Source organism: Rattus norvegicus, chromosome 2, assembly GCF_021556685.1.
Source record: "Rattus norvegicus strain SHRSP/BbbUtx chromosome 2, alternate assembly SHRSP_T2T, whole genome shotgun sequence".
Taxonomy (NCBI): domain Eukaryota; kingdom Metazoa; phylum Chordata; class Mammalia; order Rodentia; family Muridae; genus Rattus; species Rattus norvegicus.
The window spans coordinates 206437649-206459579 of NC_141535.1; the positions used below are offsets into that span (position 1 = coordinate 206437649).

At 44.5% G+C, this 21931-nt stretch overlaps 1 protein-coding gene across 15 annotated transcripts in view; it reads right to left on the minus strand.

Moving 5' to 3' along the window:
- Positions 1 to 21931, minus strand: part of Cdc14a (cell division cycle 14A) — a 166642-nt gene that overhangs the window by 38776 nt on the left and 105935 nt on the right. For 14 of the 15 annotated variants that reach the window (XM_087624813.1, XM_087624815.1, NM_001134856.1 and 11 more), the window contains 2 exon segments: positions 18474 to 18612; positions 3887 to 4046 (listed from right to left, as the gene is read on the minus strand). In XM_087624813.1, coding sequence (XP_087480939.1) covers positions 3887 to 4046; positions 18474 to 18612 — 299 coding nt within the window. 15 annotated transcript variants of the gene reach the window in all.

Here is a 21931-nt window from a genome sequence, read left to right on the forward strand (position 1 = left end):
CAACGTCTGGCATCTGCGTCTAAGTGACATCTCTAGCCAGCCACTGACGGTTGGTAGACGAGTCGCTAAATCAAAGACCGAACTTTTTGTGACTCTGAGAGAAGTTTCAGGGGAGGAGCTGGCAAAGGTCTTGCTTTAAGTCACAGAAGAGTGACATACTAGAGCCACAGAGTGGACTCGTGGAGAAGTACAATCTGTGAACCAGTGTGCCTACGTTCAAAGGACAACTCCCTACAACCTGTGTGTGACCTTGGGTGGCTGCCTGCCCTTCTCTGCCTCCATTATATCTTTCTCAAAGGGTCTTCATTCTAGTGGCTGAGCCATATTATATAATAGGGGTTAATCCACGTAGGATTCTCAAAATGGTTCCTGGCACACAGTGGATACTACCTAGCTGGTTGTCACCACTAAACTCCTAGTTTAGCTCAAATATTTGTCTCTACCTGAAGCTTTTCTCGTTTCTTCTTTCGGCCACTTTCTCGGCTTCTTTTGCCCCTGAATGTCATACCAAATCCTTATTTTTGGCATTGTTTTGTGTTTGAGCATGTGACATCATCGCACCATTTGGACCGGCTCCATTTCATGTGACTGTTCTCGTTTATTCTTGGATCTAAAATGCTAAGCTTTCTTTGTTCATGCAAGTAGCATTTACTAAGACTGTGCAGCCCAGGGAGCAAAAACGTGATGGGAGGAGGTTAGAAAACCTCAGCACGGAAGAAAAGCTCCCAGCTCGGCAAGAGCGTGGACGGGGAACAGAAGCTGCGCCCACATGGGTGGTGAGTGTAATTCACAGCGCTGAAGGCCAGGCTCCACAAAGGCACAGCTTCGGCTCTGAAGGACTCCACAGTTCTGAGTGTGCCGAGAAATTCACCAGAAAGTCCCAGCCTTTCCAGATACTGTTTTCTTATATTCGGATGTTCTAACTCAGCCAGGACAGTGCCTCTTAATTACCAATCACAAGAAAACTACCGTAGGGCCACAAATCCAAACGGAACTGAGATTCTCTGCTTTCAATCCTTTACTTTTATAAAGGTAATGTTTAGAGGGACATAGCCTTTTGTACTTTGTGCACAAATATATCCAGAACTCTCATAGGCCGCTCCTCTGTAGACCAGTAAAGACCAATATAGAAAACACTAAAATCCTTGAGGCATTCGGATTTTTCTACTTGACGCTCACAAAATACTAAATGCATCGCTAACTCCACTGACTCCACTTGATTCCCCCTCTCTGTGCAGTGTTTCATCGCACTAGCACTGGGTTATAATGGTATGAGTTCCAGTTCTGGTACTGGATTAACCCATCTACAAAATGTCCAGAAGTGTTTGTTGTATAAGGCATCGACTATGTATGAAGTGGTCCTCAAGCCACAAAGAAGCTACTAAGTAGGATTAGGCCATCTGCTATGACATGGACACCGGGCATAGACTCCTGTGTTTGAGCACACGGTCCCCAGCTGGTAGTACTGTTTTGGAAGGATGTGGAACTTTCCGGAGGTGAAAATAGGTTGCTGAGAGGGATGGAGGAAGCCAGGAGTTAAGCTTTAGAGCCCTACCCATCTCCCAGGCCTAGTTTCTCTGCTTCCCACTGGCTATGACATGAAGAAATAGCTACCACGTGCTCTCACTGCCATAGAAGCACCCAACGTCATGCCTTCCCTGCAGCGATGGGCTCTGGCACCTGAAGGGTTGTTTGGTGTAGTTGTTTCTTGATTTCCTCACTCAAACAGTACAAACAATAGCACTCATGAACAGCTAAAATGAAATAAATATCGATGGGCCCTACTGACATTTACACATTTGAACACATTCCCCAGAGTTTCTATGTCGAAATCCTAACCCACAGTGAGGGTATTGGATGGGGGCCTCTTGGTGGAGTGGTTCAATCATGAGATTGCCCTCAGGAGTAGAGGAGGTTCTAGAGAGCTGCCATTCCCTTCACCTTTTGAGAACAAGGGGAATGCACTGTCTTTGGACCAGAAGATAGGTCCCTGTTCCTTCAGCAATCTCCACCCTGTGTCCTAGGGTGAAGCACACCCTCACCTCGCCAAGCTCGCATGCCTTTCTGACTAGAAGAAGCCTTCAGAGGATGCCAAGCGTGGTTTGAGACAGCTCTGTATTCCATCCATGTGGGTCCTGGGAGCTAAATTTCCTCAAGACTCTGGCCTGGGTCAACGGACCTCCAGCTAAGGCAGTGTAAATCTACACTTACTGCTTAAATATTTCACCAGGCTCTTTCATTTCTGCATGTGTGTGAGGACGTGCGTGTGCATGTGTGTGCATGTGTGAGCATGTATGTAGGTACATGCATGTGCATACAGATGTATGTAAATGTCTGATGTTCCAAACTGACATCAAGTGTCCTTGATTACTCTCCACTTTAATTACTGAGGCAGGGTCTCTTACTCAGGGGATCCCCTACCATTGCCTCCCCTATTCTAAGATTATAGGTAGCTACCACTCTTGCCCAGCTTGTCCTTGGTCTCTGCGGGAATGAACTCCAGTTCTCACGCTAACAAGGCAACAGCTTTACCACTGAACTGTCTCCCCAGCCCTGCCTTTTACCTCTTTAGGAATAAAAAGTATAACCCAAATTCTTAGCTTTATTTCAGGCACAATGTTATGCAAAGAGCTAAGCTAGGGTCAGGCACGATGGCTTACGACTACAATCCCAGCATTCAGGTGGCTGAGGCAGGTGGATCATCATGAGTTTCAAGTTAGCCTGGGCTACAGACCCTTTCTTGAGGCTTGGGGAGGAAGAGCCACTTAAACTAAGCATTGGATGCCCAGTTCTGAAAGTGATTCTGCTATTAAATAATTCAAGACTCTTGGGCACATCCCTTTTCTGAACTCTCACTTCCTAGCCACAGAGGAAAATTAGAACAAATGATGCTAACACAGTTGCTTCCAGCTCCCCACAAGCTCAGACTCCGAATCCTTCATAAGTCATTTCCTGCTACTTCAGAGAAAACAGAGAACAATAAGTTTGAGATCAGACAGACACGGAAGGCATCATGCTCTAAAGCTGAAGTCAGCCCACCTCTGGAACACAAGATCCTTGGAAGCAAATAGAGATACTATCTAGTTTACTGGGGGGAGGGGGTAGTGTGGAGTAAATCAGCCACGATAGAATGACGATTTAAAGTGGTTTGTTTGGAGAAGAGTCTGGGTAAAACAAGTTGTCCTGACTCTGATTTCCCTCTGCACTCTTTAGAAATCAAAATGAAATGGAAGCTTTCAAAGGACCACTTGTGCTAGGTACAGCCTCTGCTACAATCCAATCGCAGCACCCAACTTTTTCTTCTCAGTATCTATTTCTGTTTTCAAATGGAAACTTTACTTCCCTGTTGCCTTTCTATAAATAGGCCTACACTCTTCATAAGTGTTCGCCTTAAATTATGACTTTATTCCTGACTCTTCAAGGACAACTGCTGTCTTTGCTGTCTGTGCTCTGCTCAGTACGCTACAGGAGAATGACTCCAAGCTTAGAAACGTAGCCCTCCCAGGAGCCCAGGCGATAGAGAAGGCCACTTGAGCTGGAGATGTGGCTCAGCAGGAAGAGATGCTTGCCACCAAGGCCACCGAGGCTGATGACAATCTCAGCTGGGATCTCCAGAACCCACCTGGTAAAAGGTGAGAGCCAATTCCCAAAAGTTGTCCTCTGACTACCACACATGTGTTGTAGCATGTATGCACATACACCTCTCCACCCACACACCCACACAGATAGCGAGAGAGAGAGAGAGAGAGAGAGAGAGAGAGAGAGAGAGAGAAAGGTAGATGTTTTAAAAAGAAAGAAAAGTTCATGAGATGTGTGTTCAATGCGAAAACAAATGGACAAAGAATGTTGGTGTTAGGGAGATAGATGGCTCCTGGGGAAAACTCACCTCTCCAATCCTTTCTGTGCTTTGTAATTTAGATAAGTTCCCAGCAATAGACATATCATCCAAGCTAGAAATAATTTTAGTAATACTTCCTTCACTGGACGGTCTATTTTTCAGTTTGGATCGAAAAATGTCTCCTTGGACCCACAATGATGCTTGTTTCCTGTGAGAGAGAGAGAGAGAGAGAGAGAGAGAGAGAGAGAGAGAGAGAAAGAGAGAGAGAGAGAGAGAGGGAGGGAGGGAGAGAATAAAATATTTAAAATAAATAATGGTAAATAATGGTCTTCTTTCGATGCTATATCTTAACAAGAAAGGATATTAACAAAATATTTAACAATTAGACTAGAAAGGTGAAGTATACCATTATGTTTCTAAATAAATTCAATACTTCTAAAATTAGATGAGATTTTTAAAATACAAACAATAGCTCAGAAATCTAACGAGTCGGGCTGTATCTGTCTTCTATGGTGGTAGAAGTTATATTTTAGAAGCTAACCTTCACATACTTTCAAAGCCTAGGATATATAAGCCAATGATATTAGTATCCACAAAATCACAGTTGATCTTCTATATCAGCTGAAAAAACATGGATTTAAAACAACCTTAGTATTTCTTTCCTTTGTGCAAATGTTTAGAAAAGCGTAGCTTAGCCTCTTATATTTTTGCATCTTCAAAGCATCCTACCTTCACTTTTGTATACTCCGAGCCTTTTTGCTTCACGCCAACATGTATCATAACCCTGATCTGATGCTTGACTCTTATGGGCTTCAAACAGTAGTAAGAAATAGCAGAGTCCTTGACAGAGAAAGAATAGGTCTGGAGACAGCTCATGAATTCCTACAGGAACATCCAAGAACTATTGCCGTAGGGGAGAGGCTCTGCCTTGTCACACATTCAGACAAATTCAGACATGCCACACAGAGAAAGGTGGGATTTAAGAATAAAAGACAGAGCTGGTCGGTATTGGCCCAAACCTTGAACCCCAGCACTCTGGAGGCAGAGGTAGTTGGATCTCTGTGAGTTCAAGGCCAGCCTGGTCTACAGAGTAAGTTCCAGGAGAGATTAGGGCTACACATAGAAAAACCCCATCTTGAAAAACTAAGATAGATAGATAGATAGATAGATAGATAGATAGATAGATAGATAGATAGATAGCAGAATCCTTGTCCCTTAAGAAAGTCCTACTTTAATAAGGAGAAGTAAACCACTGAGATCTAGCATACTGAGGCACTGTGGCCCAGAATCATATGAGACACAAGTCAAAGGGGCCTAGCCCTATCTAAAGGAATCAGACATCCCCAATGAATCCAGAGGCCAAGTGTCTGTGTCTGTGTGCACATGCACCCACACACATAGATACACATACACACCTCTCTCTTCTTTGTCTCTCTCTCATCTCTCTCCCTTGTACTCTCTTCATCCCACCCCCCAATAAGAAAGGAAGTTTTCCATAAAACCCAATGTCCAATGCAGCAGTCCCATGCCCCACCTTCTAAAAGCCATGTTGGTGATGGCCAGCCTATACATCCAGGTTTGTACACCGGATGTCAGAACTGCCTACAGACATATCTCTCAGAATGAATCCCTGTCCTTCAAGGATACAGGGTCCTATCTGGAAAGATCAGCAGTACTCATCCAGCCAAGGTTAAACCCTACCCCACCACACCTCACCACACCCCAGAACAAACACAAGCTGAGGAAATGGCACACAGAACACAGCACTGTTTAATTGACTGACACAGAGGACTTGGGGATGCATCCTTCCTCGTCATGGGTCTCAGGAGTCATGCTAAGATACTTAAATGTGATGCCCCAAGTACAGACATTGTGGCAGCATTTGTAGGGATTTAGGAGAAACCGAGATCAAGTGGGAACAATGGCAGAAGGACCTCAAAGAGTCTAAAGTGAAAAGAGATTTCCAATTCAAACATGGGTTACAAGCTGAAGAGTCAGAGCATGCTGACAGCCCGAGGGTGAAAATTGCCAAGTGACAACTTCCACTTGCTTGGTTTCAAAGACTCAACCTGCCCTGTCTCTGGAAAGACTTGATCTGAACCTGAATATTAAAGATGAATAAGGTGTCAGAGCTGAAGCGAGTGTTGCTAGGCAATGATGTACGCAATTGCTTCTTGAGCAAAAGGAAGCGGCCTTTCACGGAGATAGCTTTCCACAGACGGGGTACCGTGCTAGCTTCTGTAGCGCTGTCTGTCGCGCCTTAAAAGCCTCCTCTCAAACAAAAGAAGTAAAATGTGTCTTTTAAAGTATTTAATGTTGAAAACTCGGTTCTTGTAAAGCTAACACATCTACTAAAAGCCAATCTTCCAATACTGTAGCACATTTTCCAAGAGCAAGAAATGACTGGCCCTTCACTAATGCTCTTGGAAGCAGCAGGGAGAGACTTGTCTCCATTTGAATGCAGCCTTTTTGAGAGGTAAAGCTGGGTTTGGGGTGAGTGTTTTAGGCCACATCCTGGCCCTAATTAGTCAGATTTCAGATAGACCTATGTGCGATATAAAAAAAAAATAATAACTAAGTAATTTGGCTTCAGTATGAGCCAATGTGTAGTTAGCTTGGCTGCTTCTTTGGAAATATCTGCTTTTTGTGCAACTCAAGTGTATTCTAAATATTTGTGGTTTTGAGTGCAGGAAGACACTGTGCCATTGCCTCTATGTGGGGCTCACTTGCCCTCCCTCACCTCCTTAAAGGAGGCTGTCACTGCATTACGTTATCCCGTCTGTTCACTGTTACCTTCAGACATTCCATGTAAGACGCTGGTTACCAGGATGAACCAACTTTGACCCCAGTGTTCATCAAAAGCCATGATTTGGTCATTTAATATAGAAACCTAACCCATTTTCTTCTAAGCATGTGTAGGTACATGGTGTGGTCTGGTGTGGTATGTGTGTGTGTATAATGGTGTATGTATGTGTGTTGTGTATGTATGTATATGTGCAACTGCATGTAAAGTGTATGTGTGTATATGTATGTGTGTATATGTATTAGTGTGTATGTGTGTGCATGCATATGTGTGTATGTGTGTGCACGTATTATATGTGTACGTGTATGTACATGTGTGTTGTGCATGTGTGTGCATGTGGAGGCCTGAAGTTGTGGTCAGATGTCTTCTTCAGTCACCCTCCACTTTAACATGCTGAGGCAGTTTCTCCACTGAGCCTAGAGCTCACAGACAAGCTAGGCTAGCTTGCCTCAGGGGACAGATACCCTGTCTCTGCCTCCCAGATAAAAAGTTTACAGGCAGGCCAAAGAGTCTGCCGGGCTCTTACATGGGTTCTGAGGATCTAACCTCTGGTCGTCATGATGCGTGGCAAGTGCTTTGTACACTGAACCATCTCCCCAGCTGCCTAACGCATTTTCTGGTTTGGTCTAGCAATGACCAGAGGACCAATCTTCTCTGTGCACTTCCTACTCACATCTCAGAGGTATGACAGACCTACAGGTAAACTAGCTTTCACTAGGGTACTCACTAGTAAAATAGTTGAAGAATATCAAAATGGCAGACAGGAAGTAGACACCAAGAGGCAAAGAGTATGAAGAAAAGTATTCGGAGAATCACACATGTCGGGGAACATGTGGATGATTTTGTGGGGTTTCTGATGGTGTAGGGGAAGGCTTTTAATCCTGAAATGCACAAGGAAATCACTAGAAAGGGGAAAATCATTTGGGATAAACTTTGAAAGACTCAGGTAGATAAATCTGCTTTTAGGTATAGAATTTCTGTGATCAGCTGGGAAGTCATTTGCATGTCTAGACAAACTGTACACTTTATATTCTAGCACAATAATCTTCCAACTCTTTCCATCTCTGGCCATTTGAGGACACAGAGCAGTGCATGACTGCATACAAGACCAGCATGCATTGCAGGTGGAGATGTAGCATGGAGCAACTGCTGTGAAACAGAACTTGGCAGTGCCTCCAAAAGCAACACAGAGAATTCCACAACAGTCCAGCAACTCTAAAAGAACTGAGCACAGGCCCTCATTGCTCACAATATCCCAACGTTGGCAACAACTCAAATGCCCATTAACAAGTTAGTGCATAAACAAAATACAGCGGAATAGTATTCAGGATTTAAGCTGGCAGTGTCGCTCCCTGATAGTGGGCTTGCCTTACATGCAAAAGACCTGGGTTGAATCCCTATAAAAGCAAAAATAGGAGAGGCAGATAACATTCTGATGCATGCTACCAAGACCAGGCTACACATTTGATATGTACCATTAACTATGATGATGTGGGCGAGTTATGAAAATACACAAAGTAAAATAAGCCAGACATGAGATATCTGCGCTGTGAGATTTTTGTAAAACAGAGGTCACCAGGAACTAGGAGAAGGGATCAGTGCAGGTTTTATGTTTAATAGGTATAAACTTTTTATCCGGAATGATTAAAAAAAAATCCCACAAATAGTAGGGAAGGCTACAGAACACTGTGAATACATTTAAGATCAATGAGCTATTTATCCAAAGTGGTTAAAATTTTATGATGAAAAATAAATTTTAATTTTATAGCTTATTTCAAAAAAATCCAAGCTTTTATCTAATGTAATTGGCACAAGTAAGTTTCTTCTGCCACAACTGTTGAAAATTCTAATTATTAATTACTGTTGATATTTGAACCCACATTAGGATTATTTTCCCTTAGTGACTTATTAATGTCAACTGATGAATTGAATAAATTGAAAGGTTCAAGAGTAAATAGTAAAAAGAAAATCATCAATTTATGTAACTAAAAAAAATGTGACTTTTAACAATAATGTAAACTAAAAACTTAGGCAAAAACACCTGCTATATTAATAGACAGACCATGACATCGTCTACTGTTGAACTATAATTTCTTAATAATACTGAAGACCTTAAGTTCTTATACTTTAGGAAAGACCAAGTATTACGTGTTTACATTTGTTGTGGAAACAGTTAAGCTGTGCTCCTTTGACTACTGCTGAACATGCAAAATTATAAAAAGAACCGGTAGTACTCAGTCCTGCAGAACCCACGAGTTACTGTGTAGGTGAGGATGTACTCGAACCTCTGAGGCTCCTGCCTCTCCTTCCCAGTGCTGGGATTCCAGGTTTATACCACCACATAGTTTGACTGGAGCCCCAGACTTCTTAGCAAGCACTCTGAACAAGAGGCTTGTAACTAAATGAAGATGCAAAAATGTATCTAACAGACAACAGCTTACAACTAATATCATGGTGAACTTGGGAATCCATGGATTTAAGAGTGAAAAGGGTCGGAGTGGGGGTGGGAGGGCACTGGAGAGACAGATGGTTCAAAAGTTAAGAGCACTGGCTGCCCTTTGAGAGGTTTGGTTCGAATCGCCTGTACCAGGTGGTTCTGACAACCCACCCGTGACTCCAATTCCAAGGGATCTGACACCTTCTTCAGGCACTGCACACACACAGTGCACAGACAGAAAAGCAAGCTCACATATATACACATAAAATAAACCTTAAAGGAAAAAACTGAAAAGGGTTTCAGACACAAAGTTGTTACTTTGTGAAGACAATTCAAAATGGATGGAGCTCCTGGTTGGTTTTCAGCTCTGTGTGGATACTTGGGAGAAGGTTCGAGCAGAGTGGTCCAGTCTAACAAACACGGCCTGACTCCACATGTCTACAGGTTGTCTTTCAGAAGCGGGCGTTCAGAGCGGGCTAATCATAGCAGTTATCTGTATACCATCGCCAGAATCTAAAGGGCATTTAATAGTAGAAACATTTTGGGTTCACAGTTATATTTATAGCTTAAAGGATGGTATTTTTAGTTTTAAGTTTAAGAAACACACTCGATGGGTGTTTCGCAAACATCTTTATTTATATCCTGGAGAAATCTTTAAATAGAAAAACATCAAACAAAGGAAAAGTTCGGAACTGCTGATGTGTTAGCTGATCAGCGGTTCGCAGAAGTGTCGTCAAACCTCGATGAACACAGGTGACACAAGTAGAGGCTCTGTCTAAGACACATCCACCCAACACCTGGACCTTGGCTCGATTTTTGTTTTCTTTTGTTTTGGTTTGGTGTTTTTTTTTTTTCAAGGAAATTAGGCTATGACTAACCAGCTTTTCTACAGACAGATTTAGAACCCATACAGCTTAAAGGCCTCTGATTGACTTTTCAGGTCTGAAAGAAAGAAGGCAGTCAGTCCCTCGTGCCTATTCCATAATTTGTGACAGATGGGGACACTGTGCAACAATTTTCACCCCCACTTCTCTCCTAATGACCCTGTTAATTATTCACGAATTTGCGTCATTGCTGACTTCATACTCTTCGTCCTTCACAGCACCAGTTGGTCTTCAAAGCCTATTTTTTCCCCTTGAAATATTCCCGGTACACGTCTCTGTCTCTGCAGCCCATATCTAACATCTTAGTAAGCCCGTCTCCCTGACAGACTGAGTGGCCTCCTTTTTAGCCTCTCTGACCCCCATCTATGTGATTCATCGAGTGCAACCTGCAGCCCAGTCTTCCTTGAGCAATACCGGCATCACATGGTCACTCCCCCACGTCAAATGCTCCAAATACAAAGTAGGACAACCTCGAGAAGTTCAGAATAACCTTGGCTGTCACTGTAACCTGTGCACCATACCGCCAGTATTTTCTGACCGTGCGCTGGCTGCTGTAGATGACCACAACCACAGTGGTTAAGAAGAACACAGAAGTTGGCGTTTCGACAGCTAATTGCACTTTCGCTGGGCTAAGACCAAAGTGTGGCAGAACTGGAAGCTCTGAGGAGACGCTCTGTTTCCTTATCCCTACCACTGTCCAATGGCTGTCAAATTCCTTGACCTCTTTCCACTCCTCCCACCTTCAAGGTACATGGATATATCCTCTGCCTTGTTGCCTTCTCCCCTAGATGATTCCCTGACTCTCACTAAAACCAAGATTCTTAATCCCTTCTGCAGAGTTCCTGTTTTCTTATACAGTCACACACACACAGGAGCATGGTCAGGGATATCATACAGCCTTCCATAGTCAACATCAGACCGAACACTACAGCCATGCCAAGTCTCTCAAAGTATAAGGCAATGCCGTCACTTGTAGGAAGATGAAGTACATATACTTTCCCCTGTTGTTCTCACTGAATAATTTTTTTAAATCCCATATATGAAACAAACAAATGAAGATTCCAAAAAAAACAAAAAAAACAAAAAACAGATGAAGATTAAACTAGTTAGGAACCGTGAGATTCAAGAAACAACATAGCAATGAGGGTCTTTGGGATTTGGTTTTGCCATATAAATCCCGTATTTGCTTCTAAAGAAGCGAGTGACCGACAAACCATGGTGCAATAGGGCCTTTCCATCAACAAAATCTTCCTTTCTATAGTCAAAGACCAGAAGAGGTGACCCTAGTAAAAAACAGGAAAAGCTCCCACAGTGAATACACTGGTACAGCCACACATCACAGAAAAACAAGAATGGCTGTATCCTAGCCCACTAGCAAAGGCTGAGAAGGGATCTTAGAGTCCTACCCTACTAGGCTGTCAAGGGGCAACCACACTCCCTTCCTCCCTGATCACAGAAGCATTGAAGGCAATCGTGTAATAATCCAGACAACAACATCTTACAAGAAAGCCCCACTCCCCTCAGAGGTGCTAACAGTAGAACTTGGAATTACACCCCAATGGACAGTTACTGGTATCCCTCCCTTCTCACCTATAGTGCCAGAGGGGGCCTCACCCGTTATGTTATCAGTAGAACCACAGGGAAAGATTACATACAATTCCAGTAACAAGAAGTCTCCAGTATCGGCAAACACTGAGGGGGAGAATACCAAGTTCTTCCCCTACCTATAGCAGCAAGACAGAAAACCGTGTGCCTACCCACACCCTCAGTGAAGCAATGCCATAAGACATGTACAGGCTGGGAACATGGCTCAGTTAGTGGACTCCTTGACCCCCAGCACCATATAAACCCAATCAAAAAATGGGGTATAGAACTAAACAGAGAATTCACAAGTGAGGAATCTTGAATAGACGAAAAGCACCTAAAGAAAAGCTCAACATCCTTAGTCATCCAGGAAATGCAAATCAAAACAACCCTGAGATTCCACCTCAGACCAGTCGGAATGGCTAAGATTAAAAAAAACAAAAAACAAAAAAACAAAAAAAACCTCAGGTGACAACCAATGCTGGTGAGGATGTAGAGAAAGAGGAACACTCCTCCATTGTTTGTGGGATTGCAAACTGGTACAACCATTCTGGAAATCAGTCTGGAGGTTCCTCAGAAAATTGGACATTCCATTACCTGAGGATCCAGTTATACCTCTGCTGGGCATATATACCCAAAAGATGCTCCAACATACAACAGACACATGCTTCACTATGTTCATAGCAGCCTTATTTATAATAGCCAGAAGCTGGAAAGAACCCAGATGCCCTCCAAGAGAGGAATGGATACAGAAAATGTGGTACATTTATACAATGGAGTACTACTCAGCTATTAAAAAAAAATGACTTCATGAAATTCTTAGGCGAATTGAAAAACACACCTGGTATGCACTCACTGATAAGTGGGTATTAGGAGAAAAGCTCAGATTACCCATGATACAACTTACAGACCATATGAAGCTCAAGAAGGAAGACCAAAGTGTGGACGCTTCAGTCCTACTTGGAAAGGGGAATAAAATAATCACAGAAGGTAGAAGGTGGGAGGGACCTGGGAGGAAGAAAGGAGGGAAAGGGAAAAGGGCGACAGGATCAGGTGTGGGAGGAGACAGGAGAAGTACAGATGCTCAGGAAATTGAACAGAGATGTGCAGCAATAGGGGATAAGGAACTGGGGGTAGCCACTAGAAAGTTCCAAATGCCTGGAAAGCAAGAGGTTCCCAGGACCCAACAGGGATGACATTAGCTGAAATACCTAACAAAGGGGAGACAGAATCGGTAGAGACCATAACCAGAGGTTAGGCATGGCCCCTGGTTGAGGGATGGGGCCACCCACATATCTCAAAAATAATAACAGAATTGCTCCTGTCTAAAGGAAATGCAGGGACAAAGACTGGAGCAGAAACTGAAGGAAAGGTCATCCAGAGACTGCCCCACCTGGGGATCTATCCCATATGCAGACAATATTGCTGATACCAAGAAGTGCTTGCTGACAGGAGCCTAATATAGCTGTCTCCTGAGAGGCTCTGCCAGAGCCTGACCAATACAGAAGCAGATGCTTGCAGCCAACCATTGGACTGAGCACAGAGACCCCAATGGAGGAGTTAAGGGAAGAACTGAAGGAGCCAAAGGGTTTTGCAAACTCATAGGAAGAACAACAATATCAACTAACCGGACACTCCAGAACTCTCAAGGACTAAACCACCAACCAAAGAGTACACATGAGGGACCCATGGCTCCAGCTGCATATGTAGCAGAGGATGGCCTTTTCAGGCATCAGTGGGAGGAGAGACCCTTGGTCTTGTGGAGGCTCGATGCCCCAGTGTAGGGGAATGCCAGGGCAGTGAGGTGGGAGTGGGTGAGTGGGTATGGGAGCACCCTCACAAAAGCAGGGAGGGAGTGGGATAGGAGGGGGGTTTGCAGAGGGGAAACCAGGAAGAGGGATAACATTTGAAATGTAAAATACAATTGCCAATAAAAATAACAATAAATTTTTTAAATCCTGAAAATTAAAGCTAATTTTAAAAAATTGTAAAAGCAGCAAAAAAAAAGAAGGGATGGCATCATTAGTGGTGGAAAACATTGAAAATGGCAACAGCGGGACTTACGCTCAACAGTGATTGTGGAGGGCACAGGGAGGCTGCAGATGCTTGCAGGTGAAGCTGTGACCTTTCATGAATGAAAAAGAAACCAAGACATTCTCAGATGCAGGAAAATGAAAAGAACTGAGTGCCAGCCAATCTACTCTAAACGAATCTCTAGGGCTGAAGAGATGGCCCAGGGTGGAGAAATGGAAGGCAGAGACAGGACGATTCCTGGAAGCTCAAGGCCAGCCAGCGTGACATACACATCAGCAAACACAAGAGACGCTGTCTTAAACAAGGTAGAAAGCAAAGAATAACATCTGAGGTTGACCTTTGAACTTCCCACTGGTGCCATGGTATACATGCACACACACACACACACACACACACACACACACACACACACACACACCACCACCACCACCACCACCACCCAAGAAAAAGAATCACTGTAAGACATTTCCTAAACCAACAGAAAAAGATAGAAGAAACTTAGGGAGGAGCAACCATTGCAGTAAGAAAGAATATGGGAGAACAAAGTAGACCTTTCCTTCTTCCGTTTGGATTTTAGTAAAAATGAGGGAAGCAAGGATGTTGCCTCTCTCTGCTGTGGTTCTGAATGTTCACTAGTGAGATAATTGAAACAATCATAAATGGTGATGGTAGATGGCAGGAAGTAAGCCAACATTTCTATAGACAGCAGCACTCAAGTTATAAGATGACAACAGTTTGGATTGTGATTAGACTGAAGGCAGAGGACAGTGACAGTAAACGGTAGGTAAGCAGAAGAGCTAGAGGGTAGATGGATGGATGGATGGATGGATGGATGGATGTGTGAATGGATGGACGGATGGATATGTGGATGTGTGGATGTGTATGTGGGTGGATGTGTGGATGGATTTGTGGATGGATGGATGGATGGATGGATGGATGGATGGATGGATGGATGTTAGGGTGAGTGGGTGGATAGATGGATGATGCATAGATGGATGGATGGATGGATGGATGGACACACAGATGTGATTGATAGGTAATCAAAATCTGTAGGGTAAATCATGGGCTGACACCTTGAAGGCCATGAGTTAAAATGAACCTTTCCTCCTGGGAAGCTAATTCTTGGCAGGGCTCAGTTACAACAGAGATTTAAGGTAGAAAATAACTACTTCAAAGTCGTCTCATTAAGAACCTCGGGGTGTGCTGAAAAGAATGAGATAAACTCTCTTCTTGGTTGTTTACATTTAACAGAGAGAGAGCCTTTTGTCAGCCGTCAACCCGCACATGGGCAGAGCAAAAGAAAAATCGGGGTTAGCACAAAACAACCTTGGAGAAGGTTCAATGTTATGTTTAAAGTAGCAAAGGAGAAAACTGCGTTTGAAATAAAGTCTCTAAGCCTAATAACAGGAAATATCAGGGAAAGGGTAAGTAAACACGCTTATCCTGTGAAACCCTTCAGAAGCCTATGCTATCAGATTTCCCAAAATGCCAAACTGCCTCTCATTCTGCCCCTACTCCACACAAGGCCTGCACTAGTACAGACTTCTTCTGCTCGTCCCCTCGGCCTCCCAGACCTCCAGAAACTGCTAGCTAACACTCCTAAGGCCCAAGGCACACATGCCCAGTTGTTCTGTCACAGGGATCCATCCAACAGATCGTGTGAGCAAAAGATGCAAGTTAGCCAACACTGGACCACATAAACACTCACCAGGAGGACAAAAAAAAATCACATTCTCAAACATCCCTATGCTACACAGCAATAGAAGGGAACAGGCGTTTCTATCATTAGCACAAAAGAATGTGAAATATAGAAAAATAGACACACAATACTGCTTGCTTCAGCTCAGACAAGACTCAAAGCCTGCACAGTTCATTTATGGTGTGACAAGTCAGAACCATAGCTTCATTGAACTGGAGGGGCCGCAGAGGAGAGACTAAAAAGTTGAGTTTGATAACTTGGCAGAATAGCGCTAGACTACAACACTGAAAAAGACGATCTATAAGACAGCCTGGGAGAAGTGATGAGCAACTCAGGCGGTATTCCATGCAAACACCTCCCAAAGCAGAAAGGGTACAAAAGAAATCTACCTTCTGGAAGGTTTTGATCCTTACAGTGCTTAGCTATGGGAGTAGGTCGTCCCTGCACTTCAGTTTGCACAGGCAAATACTTGGGAAACTGCTGTATGACTCACAGGGAAGGGTGTCGCCAAAGTCTTATAGCATATCCATTTACAGATAAACAGAATTGCTTCAAGCCAAGTGCAGAGGCCTCGGGACCCTAATTTCTTCAGATGCCATTACGACAGCAGGCAGAGACAGATGGAGTGGTGAAAGCATTGGGGACACAAGCTGGGGGACAATGGTGGACCCTGACACCCAGCACAGAGGGGGAAAAAAACTGAACCAAGAGTCCTGGATCCTTCAGCTGTGCCTAGCAGAGAGCCTGGAGCAAGCGAGGGTTCAATGTGCCTTTTAAAGGGACATTCTTCCAACTGTTCATTTTAAGACTGGGAAAGTGGTTTAAGGAAGTAGGTTTGGGAACATTTGGGTTTCAAGTTTCAAACCTGGAGGTCACTTATTCAACATTACCAAGCAATTGGCATCATAAGCGAATGGCACATACCCCGTGCTATAGACGCATAAATGCACAACAGAAAACTGGAGGAAGCCCGTGGTCTCACTGAAGGAACTGAAGGGGCTTGCAACCCCATAAGAACAACCATACCAACCAATCAGAGCTCCCAGGGACTAAACTACCAACCAAAGAGTACACATGGACAGACCCATGGCTCCAGCTGCATATGTAGCGGAGGACGGCCTTGTTGGGCATCAATGGAAGGAGAAGCCTTTAGTACTCCCAAGGCTGGACTTCCCCTCCCCCCCAGTGCAGGGGAATGTCAGGGGGCGGGAAGGGGGATGAATGGAGAGAGGAACACCCTTATAGAAGAAGGGGAGGGGAATGGGATGGAGGGGACCAGGAAAGGGAATAACATTTGAAATATAAATAAAAAATATTTAATAAAAATGCTCAAAAAAAAAAGTGAGAAGAAACTCCTAACTGATTAATTCGTTTGTTCCCACGAGGAGAAACCTGGACACTTCTGTCTCCTTAATAGCCCTATTTATGTGTAACTTTTCTTTGGAACTCATCCTACATCCGTCTCATGCCCTCCAACTGAGTTTTTCCTGCTAACTCCCTGATTTTCTTAGCAGTTATTCCCCATGGGTTTAGTGAAGGAGTACTCCCTTGGGCTCAAGAGTTTCTTAATCCTTTCAGAGGTAAAAAGCTTACTTGGGACATTTTTCTTACTTAGGACACCTCATCCAAACTGAAGTGACTTAAGTCAGATGGAATCATTCCAAATGGAGCGCAAAGAAGAAACATGTCTGAGTGAGGTCTCAGAAACTGACAGTATGTTAGAATTGGACTGAAGACAACTAGTACCACTTCATCTCACCCTAGGAGGCTGGAGGGTGGCACACTGGTTAGCGCACTTGCCTAGCATTCAAAAAGTTCTGGGTTCAATCAGCCTCATCACCTCAGTACTCAGAAGGTGGGAGCAGAGGCATCATCCTCAGCGACTTAGTGAGGTCAAGGTCAACCAGAGCTATTATTATCTCAAAACAAATGAAAAGTTTCCTCCTCCTATTTATGTTCAATAGTAAGTGCTTCATATGGGGAAAGTGGCTGTTTCATAAAGGGCTCTCCTACCAATAGTATCTTTCTGCACAGTGGCCTGGGGTTGGATGGAAAGGCATAAGTGTAAGTGAGTGCATCAAGGAGGGATCTTCCAAATACTGAGCATGAAGCCTCTCAGCAACCTGGTCAGAAATGACTTAGTGAACCTTTTTCTTCTCATTCCTCTGACCCTTTGACTGACCCAGTGGCTGACTCCAGTGACTGACCCAGGGACTGATCCAGGGACTTACCCCAGTGACTGACCCAGGGACTGACCCAATGACTGACCCCCGTGACTGACCCCGTGACTGACCCCCGTGACTGACCTGGTGACTGACCCGGTGACTGACCCAATGACTGACCCCCATGGCTGACCCCCCATGACTGACCCAGTGACTGACCCAGTGACTGGCCCAGTGACTGACCCCATGACTGACCCAGGGACTGACCCAGTGGCTGACTCCAGTAACTGACCCAGTGGCTGACCCCAGTGACTGACCCAGGGACTGATCCAGGGACTTATCCCAGTGACTGACCCAGGGACTGACCCAGGGACTGACCCAGTGGCTGACTCCAGTGACTGGCCCAGTGGCTGACCCCAGTGACTGACCCAGGACTGATCCAGGGACTGACCCAATGACTGACCCCCATGACTGACCCCGTGACTGACCCAATGACTGACCCAATGACTGACCCCCATGGCTGACCCCCATGACTGACCCAGTGACTGACCCAGGGACTGATCCAGGGACTTACCCCAGTGACTGACCCCGTGACTGACCCAATGACTGACCCCCGTGACTGACCCAGTGGCTGACCCCCATGACTGACCCAGTGACTGACACAGTGAATGACCCCAGGGACTGACCCCAGTTGTGAGGGTTTTTTTGTCATTCTGCTTTTAGACACACAAGCAAAAGAAAGAAATGAGCAGTGTCAAGTGGGAAGACATAGAAAATTGCACTGTAGCCACATCACGCATAGAAAGTGACAGAAAAAGGGTAGGCAGAGATGATGGAGCTCCTCTGTCACCTGATCTACGAGATACAAAGTACAAGATCAGAGACCTTAGCTGTCAAGCCAACAATAGTCTACCAGAAGCACCACCTTCTCTAACAATGCAGTCATTTTGTAACCAGGTCCACAGCCAGGGAACAAGGATTGAAAGGCTCAGTGGGGAGAAGGGAAGGCATTCGTTGGAAAGGGGCACTTACTCTTCCAGGAAATGCTGCTGGGGTCCAATGATGGAGCCTGGTCGACAAATTCTGATCCAAGCGATGATTTCAGCGTGTGTGAACCTGTAGTGTTTCATGACGTAACAGGCTATCAAAGTCCCAGTTCTCCCCAGACCAGCTGTAAAGAGAGGGAAACAAGAAAAGCAAAGTGTAGCAAGTGCATCCACAAAAACATAAACACTACCAAGCTATCAAAGTCCCAGTTCTCCCCAGACCAGCTGTAAAGAGAGGGAAACAAGAAAAGCAAAGTGTAGCAAGTGCATCCACAAAAACATAAACACTACCCTGTCCACAGAGCACCCTGGATTCTAGTGCAAAGACAGCAGCAATGGCTGCCGTTCACGCAGTTTCTCTCATGTTAAAAAAAAGAAATACATTTTTCAGGCTGGAGATGTAGTTTATTGGCCAAGCACCTGGCAAACATTTGCAACGCCCCTGGTTCGATTCCCAATACCGAAGAAAAAGGGGGAAAAAAACACAACACGAAACAGAACCAATCCACATTTTTCTCTAACCACCGGAAAGGGCAAATGTAGCTGCCTTACATTTTAGGTAAGAAAGTGACACGAATTCAAGAAATGGATCTGGAGGCAGAAGACTGCTGGCTAGAGGGGGCGATGGATGGGCAGAGGCTGAGGCGCAAAGATGGCCAAGAGGGGCAGGGAGGCAGCAATAAGGAGCAAGAGTTGAATTAGACAGACATTTTGATTGAGTCACAATGGAATTTAAAATGACTAAAATCTCTGACCTTGAAACTCATCCATGAAAAGGTTTCATTGGAAAAGGGAATGGGAAAATGAGGTGTGGTGGCATACACTTGTAAGACTGGAATTGAGGAGGCAGAGGCAGGAGAATCATGGGGTTCAAGTCTAGCCAGGGCAAAATGTGTGACACTCTATCGGAAAGAAAGAGGCAGGAAGAGAAGGAGAGCAGGAGGGGGAGGGGGAGGGAGGGAGGGAGGGAGATATATGAAATCTAGTCAATAGCTTTGTTTATGAATAGTCTAGGACTAGGGCAGTAACTTAATGGTAGAGACTTTGTTTTTCATTCAACGCTTTAGGTTCAAATACAATAAATGAATAAAACCATTGACTTGAATAAAAAGAAACAAAATATTGCATTTTCCCTGGTCAAATGATGCAGATAATCTATTCTCCCGGTATTATGACATGCACAGTATTTGATCAGATCTGAAAAACAGCCATAACATGTAATAACATGTAATATATATCATTGCTTACCAACTCTTAAACCCACCCCAATTTAAGAAGCATTAAAAATCTAGAAAAGGAATGTCTTTACGTTGTTTTCCATAGTTGCTTTAATTAGGTTGCATTGACTGGTGTGTGGTGTACGTATGCATAGAGAGGTGAGACAGCAATGGCCAAGACTCCGTTATCTCCTCCACCGTGTGGACCCCAGCAGCAAGCTCGAGTGGACAGGACAGCAGCAAGCACCTTGACCTGCTGAGCCATCGTTTGGATACCACTGCTTCCCAGAAGCATCTCTGGACATTTTATTTCTAATTGCCTACATGCAATCGCACTGTTACAGCGGCTTATAGGTTGCATGGGAAATCCGTACATTATGCAGGAAAAAATAGAAAGGATTTTTCCCAGCACAAGCCATTTGCCCACGTGATAGCAGCACTGCTTAAAATGGCCAGCAAAGGTGATATCCGAAGGACATGGACAGTCAAGTTCACGCCCATAGATGCCTGCCTTGCCTTCCCATTCGCCTTTCCTGCTTAAAAAGCATACATGCAGTGTTAGTAGACGAAGTGTGTGTGTATGTGTGTCTGTGTGTCTGTGTGTGTGTCTGTGTGTCTGTGTGTGTGTCTGTGTGTCTGTGTGTGTGTCTGTGTGTCTGTGTGTGTGTCTGTGTGTCTGTGTGTGTATGTGGTGTGCGTATGTCTAGTGTGTGTGTGTGTGTGTGTCTCTGTGTGTGTGTGTGTATCTGGTGTGTGTATGTCTAGTGTGTGTATCTGTGTGTGTGTCTGTATGTGTATGTGTCTGTGTCTGTGTGTATGTGTCTGTGTGTATGTGTATCTGTGTGTGTGTATGTGTGTGTGTATCTGTATGTGTGTCTGTGTGTGTCTCTGTGTGTGTCTGTGTGTATGTGTGTCTGTGTGTCTCTGTGTGTGTCTGTGTGTATGTGTGTCTGTGTGTCTCTGTGTGTGTCTGTGTGTATGTGTGTCTGTGTGTGTGTCTCTGTGTGTGTCTGTGTGTATGTGTGTCTGTGTGTGTGTCTCTGTGTGTGTGTGCCCTATTTACCTCAAGTACCTTCTGACACAGATCAAACATCAACATCAATAAGAGGGTAAAGTTAACCATAGCTTCAGTGGACTCTCACTTTCCTGTGAAGAAACTGTACAGTAAGTAACTCTCCGGTTACTTGACAAGGCTTGCGTAACTGCAGGAAGAGCTGCCACTGAGCACACTGAACTCCTTGGAGCAGGCACCAGAGCCAGGTGGTCTCAGGGGTTTCCAGTTTCGGTCCCTGTCTGGAGAGCAGAGGGGGCTTCTTCCTAGAGACTCCCACAACCGTTCCTCATGCAAAAGAGCTGCCTGGTTAACCTCCCCCTGCCCCAAATCAGTTTCCTATTCCTCCTCACAGCCAAGAGATGGTGCTGCGAATGTTCGAATTTCTCTGAAACTGAAGTTGCTTCTCCCCCCCCTTTAGAAGGAGTCTATAATTTTAGGTCTATAAAAAGAATCTACTTAGCACTCCATCCTTGGGAGCTCTTACCACAGTGAGCAGAATAGGAATACTTCACTAAGTTTTTATTAAAACTTTAACAAAAATGTTAAAGCATCCGTAATTAAAGGGCTCCCCAGCACCACACGGCAAAGGTGCAGGGTGCTCTATTTAGAACAAATGCCTTAGACTGCCAGTCCTGCTGGTTCCCAATAGGGCACCCCTATGCACACAACTGAGAAACGATGTTGCTATTCTTTAGATTAAGATTGAGGCTAGAAAATGCCAGGCATTTCCAGCCACTCCTTTAATCACCCGCATTATGGGCTGCAGACACGGCCTTGTGGTGGGTTTTGTACCACTGCAACAGAGCTGTGACACTGTATGTTGCCACATGACATTTTCATTCCCTCTCCGTTCCCCAGGGAGGGTTCATTTAACACAAGATAGGAGGCTCACTTCTAGTTCCTTTCGTTCAATTAAAACCCTGAGTGCTGCTTGAATTTCCAGAAAATTAAGCTGACTTAATCAGGGCAGACGTCAAAGTAATTAGCAAGCCCAGGTAGCTAAGTACACCATTAAAAACAAAACAGCTGCAATTAAACCAAAGGTGTGAGGCTTAGGGAAGAATCCTGAATGCGTTAACAAGTGGGAAAAGGAGGAAGCCACCTCACTCGCCCTGATATGTGACTCCTCTATGAGTCCTTTACTTAAAATAAAAAAAAAAAAAAAACACTTAA